This window comes from Electrophorus electricus, chromosome 13 (genome assembly GCF_013358815.1).
Source record: "Electrophorus electricus isolate fEleEle1 chromosome 13, fEleEle1.pri, whole genome shotgun sequence".
NCBI classification, from domain to species: domain Eukaryota; kingdom Metazoa; phylum Chordata; class Actinopteri; order Gymnotiformes; family Gymnotidae; genus Electrophorus; species Electrophorus electricus.
The window spans coordinates 9,716,547-9,739,114 of NC_049547.1; the positions used below are offsets into that span (position 1 = coordinate 9,716,547).

The 22,568-nt window shown below is 45.4% G+C and overlaps 1 protein-coding gene across 4 annotated transcripts in view; it reads left to right on the top strand.

Annotated features, from left to right (window-relative positions):
• The first annotated feature begins 4,065 nt into the window (after window positions 1–4,065).
• The window catches only part of LOC113579355 (neuronal PAS domain-containing protein 3), a 219,504-nt gene continuing 201,001 nt past the window's right edge, over window positions 4,066–22,568 (top strand). For 2 of the 4 annotated variants that reach the window (XM_027013212.2, XM_027013214.2), the window contains exon 1: window positions 6,312–7,529. In XM_027013212.2, coding sequence (XP_026869013.2) covers window positions 7,315–7,529 — 215 coding nt within the window. In that variant the 5' untranslated portion in view covers window positions 6,312–7,314. Of the gene's footprint in view, window positions 5,313–6,311; window positions 7,530–7,805; window positions 8,025–22,568 lie in introns of those variants that run through there. The other 2 variants (XM_027013213.2, XM_027013215.2) reach the window with 2 other exon arrangements.

Below are 22,568 nucleotides of genomic sequence, written 5' to 3' on the forward strand. Positions count from 1 at the left end.
CAGCAGCAGGTCTGTGTACAGTAAGGATTAAGATAAGGACGTATACTTCATCTCAAACGAGGTAATGGCACTGTAATATGGATTAGTTTGTATTTTAGCTTAGTGGTGGACCGTCACATCACGCAGACACTAGCGGAGTTTTTGAGCGTTTGTGGGAGAGAGAGAGAGAGGGATAGAGAGAGAGAGAGAGAGAGAGAGAGAGAGAGAGAGAGAGAGAGAGAGAGAGAGAGTGTGAATGACAGAGGTGCTGGCCCCATTAAAACACCAAAGCATGCGTGAAGTCTGTTCATGTAATTTGAGGGTTAGGTGATTGGATCCCAGACATGTCGTGAAAGCACGCAGTGAGTGCCTTACCTCCCATGTAAGGTAACGCAGCAGCGAGGAAGATCCTGCCGAGCTTATCACCCAGGATAAATCAAAACCATGATGTCATCTTCCCTCACACCTCCCAATCTATCATCTCCGTGGTGAAAGTTTTTTTTCCTTCCCTTGCACTGTCTGTAATGTCTCCCAGCAGTTAATTCATCATCTATCCTGAGCTCCAGTCCTCCTACGAACACAGAAGAGTGATCTTTCAGAAGTCATTACAGTTTTAAAGTGCTGGATGTATTTTCAGTAGCCTTTGGCCCCTGCTTTTTAAACATGACCTGCCCAATCAATCAAAGAGGGGAGAGGAGTCACATAAAATTTAACTCTGATATGCGCGGCGCAGAAATTATCACACCTCCCTTACATCTGCATTTTCCATCAAAAGTGAAACAATGCTCTTCTATGCCACACCAGTATTGAATAGAATAGTTACATATATGGTGATTATGACTTCACCGTAGCCCGTATCATTTTAATGAGGCAATATGAAAAACAAACAGCGTCTAACAAGAATTAATTGATTATAAGAATTTGCTGTAATATATAATAACGGATCTCATATCATGCCCTAGAAAATCTGTGTATTTGTTTCCATATGAAAGATGGAACACTAATGCCAGTACATTTGCTGAATATTTCAGTCTTCGGTGTTTTTTGAGTTACAATTTCGGAATTAAAATTACATTACCTAATCAAGGTCACTCTAATTAAGAAGCCGCAATCAGTTTCTATATGAAGAAAGAAATGGCCGTGTTCGTATTTCAGTCCTATCTTTCATTTAAGGCAGGGAGAGAAAAAGCCTCATTCAGAGTTGCACCTTCATTCATCCTCTTCAGATAGTGATTCTGCTGATGACCTTTATGATTGACAGAATTATCACATAATAGGCATCCACTCCTTTTAGAGGACGAGAGTAAAACACCACCAGGCTCCGATAAGCAAATTCACTCACAACCCAGTTAGAAAACCTCAGAAGGTCTCCTGAATGCATCCGTAACTTCATTCAGTGCGGCAACTGGGCTGCTCGTCAGGGAGTCGGGGGAGAAGGGAACAGGAGGAGAGAGATGGGAGGTCTGTGAGCCGGAGCCTTGTCTGCTGCTTCTCCTGTCAGCAGGGGAGAGATTTCTCTTTGAGGATGAGCGGCGAGTGTGAGATGGAGAGAGTTTGGACAAACAGCAGGACTGACAGCCCCAATCACAGTTTATCCTGCTTCACATTAAGCTGAGTTGTCAACATGTGGTTTGGAGGAGAATGGCAGACGTCGTGTTGTAGTCTCAGTGAGCAGAGCACTACAGGGTTCGAACATTATCCACCGACCCTCTGAGAACAACTCATGCACTTTTAAACAGAAACGACAGCTCTGTGGATAATGTCATCTACAGCTGCCTTTTTCCATAGACCACAGCTATAATTAAATGCGCAGGTTCTTTAGCAGAGCAAGGAATTAACCTTGCAGGAATATAACAAGTTCCCAGGTTTATGTATATATCACAGAGGTATTCTTCATCCTTGAAGAATGATTTCTGAAAGAGAAGCTGACTTATTATTCATTGAAGACAGCAAAGTACAGAACAGAGGAGGACAGACGTTCGTTCACCAAAAATGCCTCGATGCTTCTTCAACAAATGTTGCTGTGAAACTTTCGTACTCTGCAATTCAAAAGCAGGTGACTTATCACTGTTGTTTTCTAGCGATAGGCTGTGCGCTCCCAGTGGCCATGCGTAATATCGATTACTAATGCACTCATGGGGGGCTGAATAGAGCCTATCCAGCTATTGTGTAGAAGAGGCCTGCCACTGTCCCAGATCTGTCTTATGTAGTTTAGCAAAGAGTCACAGACAAATAAATGCAATATAGACCAGTGCAAATACCCAGGGAAGTAAACAGAAGAAAGTGTTAATCTAATTGTATCGGAGGCTGCAGTGTCAGTTTAAACCTTCCAGTGCAATCTATTTGATGCCATCCCAGGAAAACAGCGGCAAGGCGGAGGTGCTCTCTCCCACCCTGCTTATTAAGGTGGTTTCATTAGACATCGTTACGGCGGGAGATTCCACTTACTGTCTCTAAGGTGAGGCACTTGGCACATCTTTATTGGTATTTAATCATGTCAACTGATTATCTAAGGGAGTGCCTTTCATTTCATAAAAGCAGGAAGTGAGTTATTCTCCCAGCAACCATCAGAGATGACTACAGTTGGTTGGTACAAACATCTTTACCCTTTTATGGTTTTTATTCTCTCAGTTTGGTCTCATTTTGTTATCCTAACTAAGTTTCAGTTATCGATTGTACAAAGGTAACCAAAATCATGCCAACCAATGATCATAAATCTGCCTCTCATGAAGATATCTGATATTTCTCTACAGAGACAAGGGCTCCCTTATCTTTTTGCAGTCTCCTAATGTACATATTTATATTGAGACTATTAAAAAGCTGCAAATGTATGATAAAATGACAGAACAATATATTGTGCATTGATATCAGGCTTTGCTTTATCTAAGGACAAGTGTGCCAAAGTATAAGATTCATGAGCGTTAACTCCATTTTTGCATTTTAGAATATTTTATAGGTAAACACTCAATCACATTCAGAGCACTGACTGTTCAAGGACTCAAGAGTGAAACATTTTTTATTCATTCTTTTATAAAGTAAGTGGTAACAGCACTGTATGATCTTAGCACTAATTGAAATAGTTGCTAATTGTTTATTGAAATGAAACAAAAACTTATATAATTATAATAATTATTGCAAAAGGCTTTAGTGTTATTTTCTAATTCATCTTAATATGTGTTGTAAGGGGTAAAAATGTGTTTCCATTAGAGTCTTGTGTAAAGACTTCAGTTCATTCTAAGGTGTTTATAAGTGTCTTATTTGCATATAAAATATCACATAGCACATAAATAAACACTAAGACATAATACATTCATGCAAAAATGTGAATTCAATACGTACAACAAAGAATTTGATTTGTGTCTTGTGGAAAACAACAAAAGTCAAAAGGAGAAGCAGAAGAGAAAGAGTTTACATGATTACTTACATTATTATTAAAATAAACACATATTTCCCTTATAATGAGCTGTATATCTAGTCACAGCATTAAAAATACTTACAGAAAAAAATAACTTGGTTTATGCCCAATGTTCATTACAAATATAACAATATCATGATACTAAACTGAAATACAATATTGTACGATTATATTAAGTGTATTGATAAATATAAAGTGTACAAACCCCCCCCCCCCCCCCCCCCCCCCCCCCAAAAAAAAAAAAAACCCTTGAACTGAATTGAATGAATGAGCGAAGAGTAGATCACACTTTTGAAACACTCAAGACTAAATTAAGGGACAGGATCTGAATAATAACGCAGTAGTGTTATTGTGCTTCACAACGCTAAATAATATATCCTATAGCATAGCATATTGTACAAATTCCATAAACACGGTGTTCCTTTTTCAAATGCATTTTATTACAACATAGAAGTCAATATCTCGCGTGAAATATTAGAAGCCACTGCTCGGCTTTCAAAGGGTTACTGATGCAGCATGCGGTGCGCGCACATGTGCCCGCGTTTGATTGGTTGTCGGACGAAGGCGCGCTCCGGGTTCACTCGCGCGGCTCAGTTAATCAGCAGCTGCGGAGGCCGAGTAGATCCGCTCCCACGCGCTCGGAACGACATTGCTGCGCGCCAGGGCACGCAACACTTTCACTGAGGGAATTCATACAGCAGCAGCCTACCAATAAACTCACCGCTGCGCATCACAGCTTAGCATCCTCACACAAACTATCTGCAGACAACATTTCAGACAGCAGCCGCAGCATCCTCTGCAGAATTAGCCCGGAGGAAACCATGAGATTTCTCTCTCAAATACGAAAACATTAGCGCACAACTGAGCAAGGCGAGTCGAACACGTCATCGGTTTAATCTGGACTTTCCTCGCGTCCAGGCACATACTTAGGCTACGGCTCTAGTCTGTCCTAATTAAAACTGAACTAAGAATCGATCGCACTATTCTGCAGGCATTTTAACGCGCTTTTTTTTTTTTTTTTTTTTTTTTTAAAGCAAATCGGACATCCTGTATATATTTATTTTCGCATATAGCTACTTTTACAACAGAAGCAACCCCACACTGGTTTATATCATATTATGATGTGCGCATTTTGGACATACGCAGAAGCCAGTAAAGGACTGAGAATAATTTGTGGAATTTTGAAATAATTGACATTTTCTTACATTGACACGTTGACCTGCGACATTCGACATCGGCAACTTTAGACCACCACTTTAGGGTTTCTGGATATCACTAAGATCTGTATATGCATTTTAACTATCCGTACAACGCAGGAGAAAAGTTAACTTCAGACACTTCTCAAAAGCACAAGCGCGTGCTCTTATCCAGCTCTCCGTGCTAACCGAGTTTAGGTGAAGTTGCGGCATCAAAATTAGAGTATGGTTAAGTAGCATCGTAGGCGTGCTCGCGCATTTCACCCTAACAGTAAACCAAACAGCTTTTCTATCCAGTTCAAACTTCCACCCCTCGCGCGTAAGGTGCGGGCAGGACGAGCACATCACGCGGACTGCAGCCTCATCCAGCAGCATCAATGTCATTGCACGCCACCTAAAAGCACCAGTTGTCTCTTCGCTGAACGCAGAAAACGCGAGACGTAGAATGGCCGATGCGCTTGTAAGCATCACTAATGGGATTGTGTTGTGACTTGTTCGGCTGGAGGGAAGGCTGCTCTCGCAAACGTCCACATAGACTCAGTCCGTGTTCCACTGCTCTGAGCGGGTATGATCAGGATCTTCCCGGATTTCAGCGTTCAGGTGACGGCGGCAGCAGGAGGGGGAGCCGGGGGAATGCCAGCAGCTTCAGCCGTGGGACGAGTCCCGGGTGCAACTAACGGGAATCCGCAAAACGTCCAGGGGTTGACGGCTTACCAACAAAGGTATGTTACCAAAAAGAGAAACGTTGTTTTCGTTCTTTTTCGCGTACGTTATATTTTAGGGAGTGTACATTATTTGACCATGGTGCGCACATTTACAAACACAATTGGTGAAGTTCCATACATGAATATTGTTTTAATAACTTGCAGGTGAAATCAGTCAGACACATCGTTATTTCCTCTGTTAGGGGTTTCGTAGTCCGATTAATCAAGATCTAGAATTAAGTATCTCCGTAAACCTATTAATCAAACCCGACACAGGACGATAAAAGTTAAGATTTTACTTTATTTCGAAACACATACAAAAATACACACACACACACACACACACACACACACACACACACACACACACACACACACACACACACACACACGAAGTAACCTTAAAGCACAACTCGGCATCAACAGATGATCAGTTTTTGCTATTATTAACAGCTGATATTAGACTATTATTCGGGTTATTTGCTAAAGGGCAATTGAGCATGCAAAATTTTACTGATATTTTCAGCGCATATAGCGGAACGCTCGAGGATCCGGTCAAATGACCTTGCTGTGAAATTCTCCTAAATGCTGCACGTTCTGACATAACACTGAAATTTAATGCGATAACTTTACTTAGTTTTACAAAGGTAACAACTTATAGCTTCAAACTGACTATATTATAGACTACCACTAATATTATAGAAGGTTAAGGCTTTTTATATGACCTACTGTAGGATGCATGTAAGAATATGATAAGGCGTCTGCAAAGTATTTGCCCACTATGGCCAAAACGTGACTGCAACTAATGCCAGGTAAATCATATAAACCTGCACACTGTGTACAAATATGGACGAATTTTCCTAAACGCTTGGCCACGCTTAGACAAAGTGCTACTGGTAATCCAAATATTAGTTAAAGTTTACTATACAAAATAACAAAAGTGCCTTGGCCTGCGGTCACGTTTAGGATATACCCAAACTGCTGTATGAAAAGTTGAACGTAGACACACCCCTTCAACTTCAGCTACGTTTTATTAGTTCGTAAACACGAAAACCCATCGTAAGAGTTTAAATGGCTTGGGTGTCAGTCTGTGACCTTGACAGGTCACGGGTTATTGGGCATGTTTCCTGGCTAATTAGACAAAGGACTTTACATGATACGGCAACGGGCCGTTTAACGCACCTTCTGCAAATACAACATTTACAATAAATAGATTTAAAAAAATCACCACAATAATTTTCCATTAAAAGACCACATTGCACAATACATACATATAGGCCTAAAAGAGTTTTCTATCAGACCCGTTATAGTTTTCTTGTAATATATTTTCGTAATTATGTGTTTGTTTTGTAGCTGGGCTATGAATATCTGACATCAGCTATTTTGTAGTTTTGATGAAGCCACATTTTCATTTACATAGTCCTCAACGGAAGTCCAAGTCTAGTTAAAAATCAGTTCTGAGGAAAATAAAACCTCTTCATTTCCCATTTCGATAGATTATTCGCCTTTATTTGGGGCCTCGTTTGTGACCCTAATATTTTAATAGCAAACAGTCCCATTCCAGAATACGTTAGTCCCTACACATATAAAGAGCATTTTGATGCAAATAAACAAACGTGGTTTAAAACTTCGTAATTTAGCTAATCTTAAAAAATTATACGGTAAATGAACCTGTACTCCGAGTAAAGGAAAAGTGTTTCCAACTACAACTGAGTGGCGTTGTTGCGCCGACAGGAGAGATGAGTCTTATTGCACAGAGAGCGAACCAGGAAAAAGCTGGAAAATGCAGACAAACACACTGAGAAAAGGGGCTTGACAGAGCGCCGGAGACGAGGGACTCTCGCTGGGGAATGTCATGATGTGACGGTTCCGTTTATGCATCGATTCGTGCACGGTTTCAGCTCAAGCCCCGTGGAAGGATAGCCGCGGAACTGAGAAGCGTCCCCGGGTCTCCGCTCACTTTTCCTGGCATGCCTTTGGAGCTCGGTCTCATCGGCTCTCCGCTGCTTTCCTGCCGCTCATGACCGCCCGGGCAGGGAGACAGGGGCACGAATGGTCCAGAGAACCGCCATGGCGTTGTTTAAACACTCCTAGCTTACGTGCCGCACTGCTGACGGTCGCCTCGGCTGTATGTCCGAATAAATCTGAAGAAAAAAAAAGTAAGAAATCAAATAATTGCAGGAAGATGGCGCCCACCAAGCCTAGCATTCAGCAAGACCCTTCAAGAAGAGAACGGTAACGCTTGGTTTGTTCTATGCGAAAACGTCGGCGCCGCTCGTTAGATATTCCGCGTTTTTGATCGAGATGTCAGAAGTTTCGGCGGTGCCCTTTCTGCAGGAGTGGCTTTGGCTATCGGGACCTGGTGCTTTGGGTAACAGGTATACGGCGAGGAGGCGTGTGTGTGTGGGGGGAACGGAGGACACGCCGCGCGTTGGCTGGAGCGCTGGCAGCTCCAGTATTGCGGCCACTTTGGCGTGGTTTGCGATTTCGCCTTACCACCGTGCTCCGGGGATTCGCGTATGTAGAGTTGACATCGCCGCCGCTTATCTCGTCCGAGCTTCCCCGAACCGCTAGGCCAAGCTGTGCACCACTTGTCTGATTGCCGCTTTGCAGCGGGACATTAAAAAGCGGGTGAGAAATTAGCATACGGCAGCAAGCAGCTGTTGAGGAACTTTGAATGTGGTGCATGGATTGCTCGGGCACCTTGTCGGATCAGAATCCATCCGTCAGGTAATGTTAGAATTCTCCACCCGGCGCGGTAGTTACTGGCTATAGCTGTCTGGGCACCTACGAGATGACTTTGTTCAACCATTTAGCCAGAAATGGGAACGTCTTTCACTGCGCTAGTTACATTGTGCACCTCAGTCGCATAACCTTGGCAAAATCTAGCTTGAGAGGATGATTTCTGCTTCTTTTTTTATTACTGGTTTGATTGTTGTGATCGTCTGTATGAATTAACCCCAAATTTGACGAGGTCATTTTCCCACATCCGTTTCTCTTACTTTGACTAAATTAGATATAATCTTTTATTAAAAATTGAAGTTAATGGTTACGTGGACACCAGTTGATGCTATAAGCTTCTACACCTGTTTACAACCAGTGTAATGTAATATATTAGAAAAATAAAGCTGAACTGATGCAATAAGGTGAACTGTAATGCACCTGTAGCATATGTATGCCTACATCAGCCTTACAGTCTGTGAGGTGTTGCAGTGTAAACAATTCGTCCTTCATGCTCTGCAATGAGACCTCTTAGAAACTGGGGCTCTGAGTAGCACTGAGAAAACTAAAATACTGACAGACCTCACTTTGCGCAGATGCCAATGCCGAAATTTTGAGATTTCAACAGTAATTACAAAAGTGTGAACACCCGAACCTAAGACAGGCCCACAGCTCTGAAAATGCGCACCGCACACAGGCACAGTCACAGAGAGAGGAAATGTTTACGCTAAGTCAGTCTGCGGTAATCTTAGTGGTGGGAGCATGTTTGTGTGCCATTCTGAGCACATCGCAGAGATAAGAATCTCCAAGATGGAATTAATTTTGAGGGGAGAAACTTCATAGCCTGTGCATGAGCACTCTCTTTATCACCTGTCCCCTATTGGCATTAAGGGGGCTAAATCGCTCTCTGTTATTTGCTGTGCGGCTCCTCTTGAGAGCTGAACTGAATAACACTCGGCTGAAATTCTGATTGAAGGTGTGGGAGTATATATTTAATGTAATGCCTCTTAATAGCATCTCTGTGTTAGCTGGTGTAGGCTCCGCATGGACCCGTGGCTGGATGAGAGGGAGGTGTTCTCGGGCTAAAGCGTTCTGTGGGAGGAGAATTTGCAGAGATAGAAATGGCTTGGCATGAGTTCATACACAACAGTAACCACAAAGTTGGCTTTGTGTTGAAGAAAACCACTCCGCCTCCCTCCAGCACAAACAAAGTGCTAAATTGTCCCATTTTCTATTCTGTTAGTGCAGTTAGTTATAGAATGACATGAAAGAGAACTTGGAGGCTGATTATACAACTAATGGAGGAATGTTGTGGTTCAAATGCTTGATGTGTGAGGGTAGTGAGCAGTGAGTAAATGCATTATTTCACCACACATTTGTCATTTGAAGTTAAGCTTTATATGTGTACATAAACAAGACATTTTATTTAGGCGCAGTGTTTCATGTCATATACATACATATGTTCTTGGTGTGTTACTTTGCATTTTTACCTCATAGGCAATGGGTTCTGTAATCTAAAAATACTGAATGTGATTGCTTGAACATTGTTAGATCATTTTGTGCAGGACCTGTCGGAAGGTCACTATTTCAACACCTTTCAAGGTACTGCATCTGAGAATCACAACAGAAAATAAATATTAGACATTGCTCTTGTGACCTTGTGATAAAACGCTTATTACTGACAAAGCAGCCTCATCTCCTGTGCTGGAGAGAGCGAGGCTAACAGCACTGCACTACGGACCTGAACAAAGGCAGCCCAGCTCCACGCTGTGATTGGACAGCGGCGGAACACACTATAGATTGGAAGCCAGTGTGCCAGTCTCATACGTATTTATCACAATTAAGCGGGATTTCCAGCCCCCATCTGTGGCCGGTTGTGCGCTGCTGTGATTGCGGTGCGTCCCTCGTCTCCACCCGCCACGGTCACCATCGCCCGGAAGGTCAGCGCGGAGAGGCAGACATAAAGGAGACGTGTCCCGCAAACGGAGCCGTGCAGCAGCAGCAAACCACGGGGTGGGGGGGTGGGGGGTTTGCGGCTCCGTCACAGCCACTGGGGTGCACGCACCGGGCCGTCAGGTGGGGGATTTTTCACGCTGGCATAGCTGCGGTCTGACATAGAGCGGAACTTCTTTATGCTCATGTCCATGGTATCATTGGTAGGAGAAATGGTGGTATTAGCAAAGGGGATAAGGCTGGATGCAGCCTAAAGAAAGGCACCTGTGAGCAGAAACACCAGACCTCCATATTTACTGCTCCTCTCTGTTTTCCCGCTCTGCAGAACCCAGAGCCCGCTGTGATGATAGTGAGGTTTTTATGTGATTGAACAAATCTTATAATTTGTTTTAATCAACTCAGTTTGATGTGTATGTCCCAATATTTCTCCATTCATACTCCATAGGCACTGCCGTGCTGCAATGGTACAGCATACCTCATTGAGAAAAAAAAACGGATGCCAGTATTTATAAATCATATTTAATTACATTATTTATTGTTGGAACAAACAAATGTTAGGCAATACCTTTTCAGCATTTTACAATCCATGGCCAAAAATGATCACAACTGTAGAACCACTTTAGTGATAGGAGTCAATCAATATCATTTAAAAATTATTAACCCTGATCTGTACGCTGTTATAGTCAATATTTTTAGGCATAAGGCCATATGTGCCTGAGTTAACTGCAGGCAGTGCATGCGTTGTTTTTGAACCATAGTGAAAAGATCAGAGCGGATCTCTCAGCAGGGGGCTAGGGCGGCCTCCCAGGTTTGAAACGTTTTGGACTCCTCCTATCTGCTTAACGTCCACTGTAGGTGTGAGACCTTTATTTAGCGTCTGGCTCTACACATAGAGGTTTTGCCTGCAAACAGCCCTCTGCTTTTGTCCTGCCTTGACGCTCTCGGCAAGAGCTTGCAGTGCTGCTCATTCGACGTCCACTTTCACAAGCCACTGACGTGCTGCTGCTCCTCAGCCCCACCCTGTCTCCCTGCACACACGTTCAGCTCTGCTCCTGACCAAACCTCGCCTCTGGTCCAGTCCCGCCCCTGTCCAGACTCCACCCAGCTCCAGACCCAGCCTAGCTCCTGTACTTCTCCATCCCTACTGCAGCCATACCTGATCCTGCCCAAGCTTAACCCAGAGCCCGGCCCGGCTGTGACCGTGACCGAGCCCTCACACCGAAGCCCCACCCCTGCCCAGGCTCCACCCTCACACCCCCCCGTGACCCCCAACACCCCACTCCTTGGCTCTTCCTGCTGTGTTCCCTGCTGACAAACCCAGAGGCCTCTGTGAAACGCACACTGGCAGCTCACTGGCAGGCGAGGAGCAGATAAGCCTGGCGTTTGAACTTGTGGATGAAATGCATGAAATACAAGGTTGACTTGCATGGGCTCCACTAAACACATATTTACCTACTTTAAAGCATGCACAGACAAACATATTTGGACGGTTGACATGTACTTTGGAGATTCCCTCCCAGTGTATTGGAACTTGCTCTGGGATGTTATGTCTCTTCATGCTGTTTGCAGTGGCCCCAAGGTCTGTGGGCAAGCGATGCCCCCCCCATTCCTAACCGCCTACATCTCAAATGTACTCCTACTGTCTGCCTCACAGCTCAGTTTCACTGCTGCCCTGACCTATAAGGTGCCCCTCCAATACAATGTAAATGGCAATAAATCTCAATCACAACCCCCCTTTCCCTTCAAATCATATCACGCTACAGTCTGACCATACACACCTGCACCGCCTTCAACGAGGTTCTGCGTATGAAATTGCAATTGATTATTCTGGTTAGTCAGAGCAGGAGGCAGGACATGGCCTGATTAACTCCCCACAGACCGCTGTCATCCCTCCCAGTGACACCTGCTGCACCGGAGGACAAGTGGATTGAGTGGTGCATACACATGGTAGCCCAACTGTGGCTTTAATAACCAAATGTCATAGCAGCGATTTGGCTGGGACGTGGAGGGAAGCTGGCTTCATCTTGGCTTGCCGTGTGAGAGCGTTTCTGTAAAGCGTTTCTGTAAAGCACATCTGTAAAGCGCCGAGAAAGCACTACTGTAAAGCTTTTCTGTAATCTATTTTTGTAAAGCACTTCTGTAAATTGTTTCTGTAAAACTTTCTGTAAAGAACTTCTGTAAAGCGTTTCTGTCAGGCATGGTGCCAGCAGGACGCTCCCAGTGCTCGGCCTTTATTTGTTGCTTTGGGCTGCCATTATGTAGTAACAGTAAAGTACACAACACCGAGACCCAGGAAGCTGCGTTTGGCTGCGTTTGGCTGTATTGGGCTGTGTGTAGCTGCTACTGCCGTGTGCTGGTGTTACCTCTGTGCTGGTCTGCTGAAGCCAAACTGCGGTATTGATGATTCGTTGTTCCAGCCACAGAGTGGTATGTTTGGCTGTGTGTAATTGGGAGATAGTGTTTCTTTCATCCAATAAAGGCTAAAATTCTCTACCAGTTCCTGACAAATGAGGCTTTTCTCCCGAGGCTTTCGCAGCAGACTGTGAGAAAGGTCATCCTACTATAGATATGTTAGAATAGCCAGAAGCTAAAGTAAACACATGCATAAACTTCAGAATACTTTCACAGGCACAAAGAAAACATCTTTGCATTTCATGAGCAATTTTAGCCTACAATTTCATTGAATTTTTAATTTAATTTAATTTATTTATTTAGTTTTGCATTAAGGAAACAGTTTCCATTAAATATCTGATCTCAGTTTGTGCTCTAAATTGGCAAACGCAAAACTGAATCAAAAGATCTCTCTGGTACTTAGCGATTTTGTTTCATCCAACATATGATAACATATGCATATGCTATGATACACATATGCTAACATATACTGCAGTGTTATTTGTTTATGCTGAGTCTTTGAGACCCAGACCTACAGTTATAGCTCTGAGTGTATGTTAAGTATGAACGTGTGTGAGATATGAGCGGTGCTTCTGGAGTCTGGAGGTGGATGGTCTCTACAGCAGGCTGGCCTAGAATCAGGTGTGTGGAGGCCAAGACCAGCTGCTCCTTACTCCAGTTCCTCCTGCTTCCCGGTTTAGACTGCGCAGAAAAGCCCCAGCGCTGAGAACGGCGCCGAGCACACTGCATGCAAAGTAGTCATTGCCAGATAATACGTGTCCAACAATCTAGAATTTGTGAATGTTTTATTTCTCTTCTAACTGAATGCCAAAAGCAGACTTTTCATTGCCTACACCCCAACCCTCTCACGCAATTATGTACTCAGCTTCAGACTTCTCATTTGGAAGATTAGTTGGGGAGAAGTGAGAGAAGTTGAAGCAGACTTTTACGAGACAACAAGTCTTTTACGAGTCTTTACCAGCACTTCTACTAAGTGCGCAAGGCCTTCAGATTTCAGACGGCGCGTGTGGGCGAATAAAAATAAATAAACTTTTTAAAACTGAACAGAAAACAACTTTCTAGAGAGTGCACTTGAGATAGTTGAGGTTTTGTGAGGTCACGCCTATTTTTTTCCCGGCATTATTCCAGGGCTGCGTGACTGCTTTCTCTTTAATTCCCCTCATCTTATTGGACCTCCTGTGTTTGAGAGTGTAGGTCAATAAGGATGGGCACATTGCAAATTTCATGATCTGTGTAGTGGAACAAATTGAAAGCAAAGCCTATATCAATCACGCTGAAGGCAGGGTTAATTGTTCTTGCTGCACAAGAACAGTGGCCAGATAAAGCAGTAATAAAGTACTTATGTCCCAACGTGGCCACTGTTGCTGGTAGCGTGACAGAGCGCAGGGCGAAGGTTTAGCTGCTAATTAATAGCTACGTAGCAAAAATAATAATAAAGCAAACTTTTATGACATCATGTTGATATCCTTAACTAAGGGTTTTCCTCTGCCTCTGGCATCCTAAATTCAGTATTTTATTTTTGGTTCTAAATGGCTTTGCTACAACCTTTGAATTTTCTCTCCTTTAACATTAAAGATGGCTCAAGTGATTGATACTTATATGATTAATAATATGCAGAGGGTGTGATTTTAACAGTGCTTACCAAGCAAACTGGAATACTAAGGTCCCTGTAGGACCGTTCCAGATTAAAGAGAGATGGTCATTTCTGACACTGGCTTGCTGTTTCAGACGGGGACACCTCATATGAAGCATTGTTCTCCTGACCTGGAAGTGTTGAGTCCACTTACTTTCAGGAAGAATCCCTGTATTTGCAGTTCATGTGTATTTGAATGTTTATCGCAGAGGCTTAGCCTTCTGCTTTCAGAAATGGTAAATTGCAAAATTTACCGAATACGAAGACGTGTTCCACCCCCCCCCCACCCCCATATATTTTTGTGTATACTCAACAAACATGTACTCAATCTCACACACTGTTCCACACACACACATATATATATATATATATATATATATATATATATATATATATATATATATATATATATATATATATATATATAGTACCACACACACACACACACACACACATATATATATATATATATATATATATATATATATATATATATATATATATATATATATATATATATATATATATATATGTATGTATGTATGTATATATATATATATATATATATATATATATATATATATATGTATGTATATATATATATATATATACACGCTATGTATGTATGTATGTATGTATGTATGTATGTATGTATGTATGGAGTGTTTAGTTAATTGAAGTCTGAAGTCCATGACAGCTATCACAACACAGTGGGTAATTCTGAAAATTAATGAGAATGATAATGCTTAAAAGACTGTTCCAGAGTTTGCCCAAACTCATTAACTAAATCTCTCATTTAAATACATCCTAAAGACTTTCACATAAAAAAACACATTATTGCTATATAAGCATTAACCTGATTTAAAAATGCTGAAGTGCAGAATTTTCTGGAAAACTGATCAGTCTGTGTTCAACCTTACCAGACTCACTTAAATGAACATCTTCCATCATTATCCCCAGAGATGCTTCATACTGTTCCATGGACAGCAATTCCACAGAAAGCTCACGAATTATATGTTTGGGGTTGCTGATTTTAATTCATTTAAGATATCAGTTACAGTGGGATATTGCTACCAATGTATTTTTATTTAAAATATATTTTATATTTAGGTATAGTCCAGCTTTCAGTTCATTTTTATATACATTATCACAAAAGCGTGTTCTGAGTTGTAGCCTGGGTTCTAGTACTTATTTGTGTTCTGAGTTATAGCCTGGGTTGTAGTAGTTATATGTGTTCTGAGTTGTAGCCTGGGTTGTAGTACTTATATGTGTTCTGAGTTGTAGCTTAGGTTGTAGTACTTATTTGTGTTCTGAGTTGTAGCCTGGGTTTGTAGTACTTATTTGTTTTCTGAGTTGTAGCCTGGGTTGTAGTACTTATTTGTTTTCTGAGTTGTAGCCTGGGTTGTAGTGGTTAATTGTGTTCTGAGTTGTAGCCTGGGTTGTAGTGGTTATTTGTGTTCTGAGTTGTAGCTTGGGTTGTAGTGGTTAATTGTGTTCTGAGTTGTAGCCTGGGTTGTAGTGGTTAATTGTGTTGTAAGATGTAGCCTGGGTTGTAGTGGTTAATTGTGTTTTGAGTTGTAGCCTGGGTTGTAGTGGTTAATTGTGTTGTGAGTTGTAGCCTGGGTTGTAGTGGTTAATTGTGTTGTGAGTTGTAGCCTGGGTTGTAGTGGTTAATTGTGTTCTGAGTTGTAGCCTGGGTTGTAGTGGTTATCTGTGGTCTTGCAGGTAGCTGTGCCTACTCTCTCCTCCCTCTGACATGGAGAGGCAGGGCTTGTGCCAGCACCGTCATCGTGTTCATACTCATGATGTTTTGGAGTTCCATTGCTGTTATCTTGTGTGAGCCATTTCACATCTTCATAGAGACCCTGATAGCTCAAGTTAATCTTCTCCTCTCTTATCGCAACCTTATGACTCTACCAATTAGACTTTAACAGGTCGTATCTAATTGGTCCTTTCTCCCTGCTACTAACCAATAGTAAATCTGGTTCAAGGTGCTTTTCCCCTTACAGTCGTCAGGCTCTGTTGGGCCTCGGTGATCTACAGTCTCCGTTGCTCAGTGACTGTGTATCCTGCTGCCATGTGGATGATGACTGTTGTGTATGTTACAGATCTAGTGTATTGAGATGTAGTCTCAATACAGGACAGCTGGGTCTCATAGGATTAAAAGGGCACATGAAGCCATTTCAGACTCTGAGATGGATGAAGCTAATAGCTAATCCATTTAGCAATGATTGTACAAGCAATAGCCATTCATCCTACTTGTTAGAACACTAAACCGTTTCCCTGGCACAGCAGTGGACTAGCTAAATCTTCCCTTACCGTGGAAGTAAAGATGTACATGGTAGTTGTTTAAAACATTACCCAGTGTGGGAGTTAGGTTGTACTGAGCAAATAAAGGAGAAATGGCAGAAGGTTGCTGGAGAGCGGTATAGCCATAGCGTAGCCGCATTAGCATTTCAGCATGCTTTTCTGCCATTTGGTCCTTTAACTTTGGGTTCTGTAAATGAATAATGTTATTGGACCCTGCTGTTAGAAGACTGGCACTCCTCTATCTCCTCTTCTCTCCCTCGTTCTGTCTCAGCGGTCAGGGTTGAGTGTTTGCTTTACATATTCTTTGGTCTGGCTGTGCCTTTAAAGCACAGGAGGAGAGAGAGTGTGTGTGAGAGTGAGAGTTTGTGTGTGTGTTTGTGTGTGTCTGAGCCAGTAAGCAAGTGTGGATAGAGAATATATGCTTCAGGGCAGGACTCAGGCAGTCCCTGACTGTGTGTGTGTGTGTGTGTGTGTACTCAAGTTCCTGTGCTGAACTTTGTCAGATGTGGGCCTTGCCCAGAAGCACCGGTGTGCCCATTCAACAGGCCCTGGTATGTGAAACCCCCGTGGAGCTGTTTCATCTTTGAAAACAAAGCACCTGGACCCACCCAGCTGTGTCACTGCTGCTAGCTGCAGTGCTGATCATTCTCACTAATCAGGCACACAACAAGCTACACAGTAACAGCTTAGTTTAGTAATCTTAATTAGCACAGAAATGTACAGGATGACTCCAAATTTGCTTTACTTGGCTGTTCTGAAATAAACAGAAGTGTTATAGATGTAATTCTGTAAATGCATATGTCCTCTACCCCCCTACCCCCCCCCCCAAAAAAAAAAACAACAACAAAAAAACAACGAAAAACAAAATCTAGACAAAAATCAAAACACAGCAAACTGAGAAAGAGGGTGATTTTTTTTGTTGGAGTTAAAAGGCAGAGCAGCGTTTGCAGACGTAGTGAGTGGCCAAATGGTGAAGGGTTAAAAGGAAGCAGCATGCCACAGAGCTGCGCATCAATATTTGGACAGTTACTGTGTCGCACACCAGATGAGCACAGCATCTGCTGTGTGTGTGTGTGTGTGTGCGTGTGTGTGTGTGTGCGTGCGTGTGTGCGTGTGTGTGTGTGTGTGTGTGTGTGTGTGTGCGTGCACCCGCATGCAAGAGGAAGGCACTGTGAGGGCTGGAACATACTGTGCGCCCAGACTCATTGGCCCAGACACATTCTACAGGAAGTCGTGCAATTCTGCTGGCATGGAGCTCGAATATTCATCACAAATATTTGAGTAATACCATAACCCAAACCATGCCCCATTCATTATGCTAGTGTGAAAGGAAACATTTAGCCCTCACTCACTTTCTTTCTCTTTCTTTATCCCTCTCTTCATCCCTCCCTCTTTTTAAGAGGCCCCCATAAATTGTTTTTTTTATGCTGTAAATGTCAGTGTGTTTATTTTTCGATGAACTGCATCATTAGACGTAACAAGAATAATCTTAAAAATCTCACTTCAGCAGTGTGTAATCTGGGGCTCAACTTCAAAGCCAGCCTGTTTACCATATCAAGGCAAGGCTGTCAAAAGATATTTCTCCCTACTTGTTTATGATGAAACCAGCAAAATTGCCAGAAATGGAAACAGAGATCATTTTTGTTAAGTTGTGACGCTCATTAAAATAGATGCTCTTTCTCCCCTATGGCCGTCTTTGTAGCACTAATGTACTGCCGAGACCATTTGCAGACGTTTAGAACATTTTGTTCCTTCTGTATGGCTTTGTTTTTGATTAAGCTCTCTTTAACCCTGCACTGGGCTCCTGCCGTCACTCTCAGATGGGAATCCTTTAATGAGCTCGCTGACAGACTCAGCAGTGGCATTGTGGCTACCTCTGTGGACCCTGGGAAGGACCTGTCTGTAGAAACCATGTCCTGTACTGTGTAAAGAGAAGCCTCAGAGCCTCAAAGGTACAGAAGTGACAACAGACCCGCTGGTAGATTTGCCTTTCTGAGGAAGTAGCACAGAAGACCTGTTTGAACGCCTCAGATTTAAAAACATTGGTAGAACCCAAATAATAAATTGGCGGCATGTGTGACTGATGTTTATAACTGTACACATCATGTTTCAGCCCTTTCAATAATCTGAGTTTTGACAGTCTGAAGAATTAGCTGTGACGCATGTAGTTTGTCGTTTGTTAAGTCAAGTCTCCAGGCCACCAGGGGGCACTACGGAGAAGACTGTTTTGATCAGAGAAAAGGAAGTAAAACTCGGTGGGGCGGGGAACAAAACCAAAATATTATGCAGGAACAGATTTTTTTTTTGCTGAAATCTTTTGTTCTGGTCACCTGACTGTGCTGAACAGTGGTGTGAGCTGCTGAGTTGCTGTCCCGGTTGGCGTAGGGTGTGCCATGCCAGGACGCCATGGATGTGGCGGAGGGGGTTTCTCAGCTCTCTGCTCGAGCCTCTGTCACTATGAACAGGCGCATTGGTTACGCAAAAGAGAACGGCAAATGTGACCGTCGATATCTGACGACAGATGTATCATGTTTCTGAACGGTTCACGTCGGCGTGATTTCGGCCACCAGAAGCACCTATCATGGTTTGAATGTTGATTATCGAGAGCCGTGTAGCAGAGCCTGTCCTCTGTGTCCCGTGTGGAGAGCAGCACATGCGCTGTACTCGGGGGCCCTGTGCTCGGAGCCGGCTCCGGCGGAGTTAACCCTTCTCTCCTGCAGCCCGGAACACAGACACACCACCTATGATGAATGGGGCACCTTGTCAGTTAAAATGAAAATTCTTAGCTGGGTGATAGCTTCATATTAATGCCTGTTTTATGGATCGGAGCAAGTTGTCTGAGCAAGATGAATGTGGGTGATGGGAGTGGAGATACGGGATGAAATGACTCTGCTGCCTCTTCCTCTGGAGACTGAGCCGAGGGGTGTGGCATGTCATAGAGGAGCAAACCATTCTCTCTGTCTCTCTCTCTCTCTCTCTCTCTCTCTCTCTCCATCTCCCCTGTTTGCCTGTCTGTCTGTCTCTTTCTGTCCTGTCTGTTTGCATGGACCATAGACGTTTTCCTAATCCTCTCATTCTCTTAATGCCCCATTGTGTGCCAGAGTTGGGCACCATGGCTCCCATTCCATGTGCCCATTTCATCAGGCTTGTACTTCTGTTCAAAGTTCATCTCCCTCCCACTTTCTCTAACTCACGCTGTCTTTAGCTCTGCCTCTGTCTGTCTCTGCCTGCCTCTGCCTGCCTCCGTCTACCTCTGCCTGCCTCTCTCTGCCTCTGCTTGGCCTCGGCTTTCTCTGTCCACCTCTGCTGTCCGCCTCCATCTGCCTCGTCCTATCTCTTCCTCCTCTATCTCTTTCCCCCTTACCCCTCTTCCCTCTCTTGCACTCTCGCTTCCTCTTCCTCTCTCTCTGTCTCTCCCTCCCTCCCTCGCTTGGCTGTGGCTGAATGCTTTAAGTGTTGTTCAGTCAGAGTGCTGTTCCTGACTGGCTGGCAGGCTTACACTCAGAGCTCAGTGATCTGTTCAGACACATTCAATTCACACCCAGCTCAGTGGGCTCACCACACCACTCAAAGCAATGATATTGATTCAGGGAGGGGGGGTAAAAAGAAGAAAAAAAGACTGCTTTTTAATTTTTTTTTTTTATTTTAATGTTTACATCTCATTTTAATCCTCATGTCCAGCTGTCTTTTGAAATGAAACCCACCCATACCAGCACTCAAAACAAACCCATAATTACAGGGACGTGATGGACATGCGCCAACCGGACACATGAAAGAGTAAGAGGAACGGGAGGTGAGGGGTCAGACACGGCCCTGGTGCGGGGGGGTGATGACTCGAATGGTGAAAGGGAGCTGATACCTTGGTCCACGGTGCTAGAAGATGTAACAAAGAATGTCAGTGATGCACAGATACTGCTGTTAGAGAGCACTGCACATCAGCCTAAGAGGAAAACATCAGCCCACAGAAGCAGGCTGGGTGTATCGGCCCACGGGGGCAGGGCCCAGGCTGGGTGTATCGACCCACGGGGGCAGGGCCCAGGCTGGGTGTATCGACCCACGGGGGCAGGGCCCAGGCTGGGTGTATCGGCCCACGGGGGCAGGGCCCAGGCTGGGTGTATCGACCCACGGGGGCAGGGCCCAGGCTGGGTGTATCGGCCCACGGGGGCAGGGCCCAGGCTGGGTGTATCGGCACACGGGGGCAGGGGCCAGGCTGGGTGTAACGGCCCACGGGGGCAGGGCCCAGGCTGGGTGCATCGACCCACGGGGTCAGGGGCCAGGTGCCAGGCTGGGTGTATCGGCACACGGGGGCAGGGGCCAGGCTGGGTTTATCGGCCCACGGGGGCAGGGCCCAGGCTGGGTGTATCGGCCCACGGGGGCAGGGCCCAGGCTGGGTGTATCGACCCACGGGAGCAGGGTCCAGGCTGGGTATATCGGACCACGGGGGCAGGGCCCAGGCTGTGTGTATCGGCCCACGGGGTCAGGGTCCAGGCTGGGTGTATCGGCCCACGGGGTCAGGGTCCAGGCTCGATGTATCGGCACAAGGGGGCAGGGCCCAGGCTGTGTGTATCGGCCCACGGGGGCAGGGTCCAGGCTGTGTGTATCGGCCCACGGGGGCAGGGTCCAGGTTGGATGTATCGAGCCACGGGGGCAGGGCCCAGGCTGTGTGTATCGGCCCACGGGGTCAGGGTCCAGGCTGGGTGTATCGGCCCACGGGGTCAGGGTTCAGGCTGGGTGTAGCCCTCTACCTCGCTGTGCTGCATCCACATTATTGAAAATGTTGGCATTTGTTTGCACTACCATCTCCTTTATGTCCAATATAACAGCTATTTATTACAGGACCATATTGCATTGTTACTACCACATAAAAAGTGCGTCATTAATATGTAAAAGCACAGGTGCTGGGTCTAGCATATATATGTGAGCCACTGTAGTGACCAGTCAGTTATCCAGAATAATTCTTGCAACAGTAGTTCTTTAATTAATGCCATAAAAGCGAGCAGTGGTAAAAGGAAGAGTGTGTTACAGCATCCTGCACTTGTTTTTACTGCTGTGTTCGTGGAGCAAGTAGTGAGTGGTGGCGTGAGCTCCGGGCGCGAGGGGCGCACCCTCGCCCCCCACACATGGACCTGTTAATGGCAGTGGTGCTGTCTGATCTTCACTGCTGGTGGGAGGACCTCCCTGTGTGTGAAGGTACACTGCCGTGGGAGTCCAAGGCTGACTCGGCCCACTTTGGGGTGTGATGGTGCCCCAGGGGACGGCTGACCTGGGGATCGGTTCAGGCATGAAACAGTGTATGATGATGATGGACTTATGCCTGCCTAGGTGTTGTTCACCTGTAACCTCTGACACCTTACCTGATCTGGCCCTCGCCCTGCGTGTGTGAGAGCAGGGGTTGTAGTGAGCTCCAGGTGAGATCTGTGAGATCAGGGGTTGTAGTGAGCTCCAGGTGAGATCTATTACCAAGGTGGCAGCACTTTGTGAAGGCATTTGTACAGGGGCAATCTCTGTGTTGCTGTGGCGCAGTTGTACAGGGGCTAGCTCTGTATGGCTATGGGGCAGTTGTACAGGGGTTGGCTCTGTATGGCTATGGGGCAGTTGTACAGGGGTTGGCTCTGTATGGCTGTGGGGCAGTTGTACGGGGGCAGGCGCCGTGCGGCTGTGGGGCAGTTGTACAGGGGCAGGTGCCGTGCGGCTGTGGGGCAGTTGTACAGGGGCAGGCGCCGTGCGGCTGTGGGGCAGCTGTACAGGGGCAGGCGCCGTGCGGCTGTGGGGCAGTTGTACGGGGCAGGCGCCGTGCGGCTGTGGGGCAGCTGTACGGGGGCAGGCGCCGTGCGGCTGTGGGGCAGCTGTACGGGGGCAGGCGCGGTGCGGCTGTGGGGCAGCTGTACAGGGGCAGGCGCCGTGCGGCTGTGGGGCAGTTGTACAGGGGCAGGCGCGGTGCGGCTGTGGGGCAGTTGTACAGGGGCAGGCGCGGTGCGGCTGTGGGGCAGTTGTACAGGGGCAGGCGCCGTGCGGCTGTGGGGCAGCTGTACAGGGGCAGGCGCGGTGCGGCTGTGGGGCAGTTGTACGGGGCAGGCGTGGTGCGGCTGTGGGGCTGTGAGAGAGGTCTACCCACAGGGCCAGTGGAACTGGAGGGAATGAGGATGATGGCAGGTGCCGACCCCTACAGGGCAGCTGACGAGCGTAAATGACTCTGCCATGCTGTCCTCCCACATCCCATTATCACCTCCACTCTCCCCAAGCAT